The following is a 2,751-nucleotide window of genomic DNA, read 5'->3' on the forward strand; positions in this document are numbered from 1 at the left end:
GCGCCTGGGGCTTGCTGCCCTGTCGCCCTCTCGCTCGCCGGCTCCCTTCTTTGTCCCCCCTCGTTCCCACCTCTCGGGACAAGCACCGGTGTTTGTCGCGAAAGCCTCCCTGGGCGAGAAGGGAGGGGAGGAGAGGAGCAGCCTGAAGCCCGTTCCTGGCGATCGAGAGCGTGCCTTTCCCTCTGGCAAACACCTGGGATCGATGGTTACCCGCAACAGCAGCCATAGCGTCTCTGTGCCTTCATTCCCCCCTGTAACGGCGGCGGGCGGAGACATGGGGGAAGGTCAAACCCCCTTGTCGTTTGACTCGTTTAGCGACCAACCGTTCGGCACGCGGCAGTACCGGCAGTTCAACTCTCCCGACGATCTTTTGTCGGCCTCCTCGCTCCTTCTTCCCTCCCAAGCGGATCCAGGGGGATGGTTCACGGGGAGAAGCACGTTTTTTTTGGGGGGGGGCGACACGAGGGTGGAGAAAGGAGGGAACGGCGGAGAGGAAGAGAAAGGGGACGGATGGGGGGCGGGGGACGTGATGATGATGATGGCTAGGGTAAAGGAGCAGGAGCGGGAGATGCGAGAGAACAGCTTCGCCTGGGATGCCAAAGGAAGCGAGAGCGTGGAGGAGGAGTGGTCAGGATCCGAGGTGACGGAGAATGGGAGGGGGGCGTACCAAGTCGTGCACGTGCTCGTCCCCAACAAGGCCGTGAGCTTTTTGATCGGAAAGGCGGGCATTAATGTCATCGCGATTGAGAAGAAAAGCGGGGCAAAAGTGGAATTTACTCGGGAGGCAAGCCCCCCGGCGGCAGAGCGACTAGTAAACATAAAGGGTAATGCCAAAGCGGTGAAAATTGCGGAGGCTCTTCTAGAGGCGAAGACTTTGGAATGGCAGACGAGTCCGACTCTGATTCGGTAGGCCAGAGGAGAGTTTTAGGGGGCCAAGTATGTCGCGCAACGAAGGAAGGCAGGAGACAATGCATGGAGTTGACAGATTTGTGGCTACGGGGTTGGAATCAGCGATGACTTTGGGGACAGGGTTTCAATATGGAAACAGCTACGTACGAGTGCAATTGAAACACAATGGCACCTTTTTTGAGTCTGAAATGGATGGAAATGAAAGCCGAAGTTCTAGAATGACATGGCAGATTCTCATTGTTGACGATTAGGGATATGAAGGTGGACATGTCTCCAAATGATGACTTTTTAAATAATACATTTATGAATAAGTAGACTGCATGATGCACAGGCTAGACAGATGTGCGATCGGGAAAGGGCATCTAGAGAAAGATAGGAAGCGTTATGACAGGAAAACAGCCTAATTATGCTCAGGTGTCGAACAGAGAAGGATATGAACACTTGATGTAGGGGACATTGTTTGTCCCACGCATGACTTGAAAAATTGGTGTGATGTTGCCGTATAGTGCCTTTTAATGAACCACCGCAGCAATGAAGGAGAAGCAAATGATCGATGATAGCCATGGAGCCTCGCAAACTTTTTCGTCGGTAGTAATAAAGAAATTGCTTTATGGAACGTCAGGGGTCCAACCTCCTCCCTCCACGAGGATTTTTATACCAAACCTGCTTTCCCGCCAAAGTTTTGGCGCTTGGCTTGCAGCATGACGTGCCTGATAAATATGTATGGGTCGTATTGTCCCTGTGTGCTTTATTTTTCATGCTAGCAACTATAGTCGGCGTACTGGCCCATATCTATTCGCAACGGCAGCCAACGCGCGTCTCGCCGTCGTCGCTCTCCGTAAGATGAGGCGACCAAAAAAGCCTAAACCCTCCTCCTACACAGAAGAAATAAGGGCTTCATCAATACATCGTATCCTTTTTATCATGCTCTCTGCCTTTGCATTGTTGTGACACTTACAGGATGAGCATCGAGGCGCGGACACAAAATCCTGATCTTTTCTCACAACATAAACCTTTCCGTAGGGTAAGACGAAGGCACAGGTAGTGTTACCCGTGGCCGCGTGCGACCGGGCAAGGTACACCTCCTATGGCCGCTGCCATCGAAGTGAATGCGCCGTTCCTGGGAGTGGACTCTGATTCGGAGGAGGAGGACGAAGAAATCGTGCCCACCACGGCAGTGAGCCGTGCAAGAAGCAGCGCTCCTCCTTTGCCAAAAGCCATCATCACATCTAGGGGCGCCGACATTCCCACCCCTACTTCAGTGAAAAGGCGGCAGAGCTTGGGAGGCCTGGCTTTGTCTACTGCTTTCACCGAGGCACAGCTTCTGTCAGCGTCGGACCGCTTTCGGGATGCATGGTCGAAGGTCCAGGCGCATGAATGGGACGTGCGGTCATGGGCTGCTCTCCTGAGCGAAGCGCAGACCCAGCGCTCGGGGCGTGCAATTGCTCTTCGGGATGTTTATCGTCTGGCTACGCGCCAGTTCCCTACGAAGGTGAGCCTCTGGAAGGACTGGCTGGAGCACGAGTTGCGGCAGGGGAATCTGGCCCAGGTGGACGACATCTTTCGGGAATGCCTCTTGGAGGTCCCTTCCGTGGACCTGTACCTCCTCTACGTGGCGCGCGTCCGAAAAACAAATCCGGCCTCGCTCGGGGATGGGGCTTCGCCCGAAGCCGTGGCGGAGCAACGCGCGCGTGTGACGGCCGCCTTTGAACTAGGAGTGAGGCAAGTGGGGGTGCTCGTGGACGCGGCTCCCTTGTGGTGGGACTACATTCGTTACGTGGAAGCGTGGAAGGACGAGAATGGGCGGGATGGTGGGGGGGAGGGTTTCATGGCGCCGAAGTC

General features: G+C 55.1%; 2 protein-coding genes across 2 annotated transcripts in view; both read left to right on the forward strand.

Annotated features, from left to right (window-relative positions):
• Positions 1–538: 538 nt before the first annotated feature.
• On the forward strand, positions 539–910 carry NGA_0232502 (rna binding protein; the record flags this gene model as incomplete). The annotated part of the gene is made up of 1 exon (XM_005853660.1): positions 539–910. The coding sequence occupies one exon, from the start codon at positions 539–541 to the stop codon at positions 908–910; it is 372 nt and encodes a 123-aa protein (XP_005853722.1).
• Positions 911–1,996: 1,086 nt separating this feature from the next.
• CSTF3 (cleavage stimulation factor subunit 3) overlaps positions 1,997–2,751 on the forward strand; it is a gene marked incomplete at both ends in the record, with an annotated part of 1,911 nt that continues 1,156 nt past the window's right edge. The window contains one exon of the mRNA XM_005853661.1: positions 1,997–2,720. Within this exon, the coding sequence (XP_005853723.1) occupies positions 1,997–2,720 (724 nt within the window). The remainder of the gene's footprint in view (positions 2,721–2,751) is intronic.

This window comes from Nannochloropsis gaditana, assembly GCF_000240725.1.
Source record: "Nannochloropsis gaditana CCMP526 unplaced genomic scaffold scaffold791, whole genome shotgun sequence".
In the NCBI taxonomy this organism is placed as follows: domain Eukaryota; class Eustigmatophyceae; order Eustigmatales; family Monodopsidaceae; genus Microchloropsis; species Microchloropsis gaditana.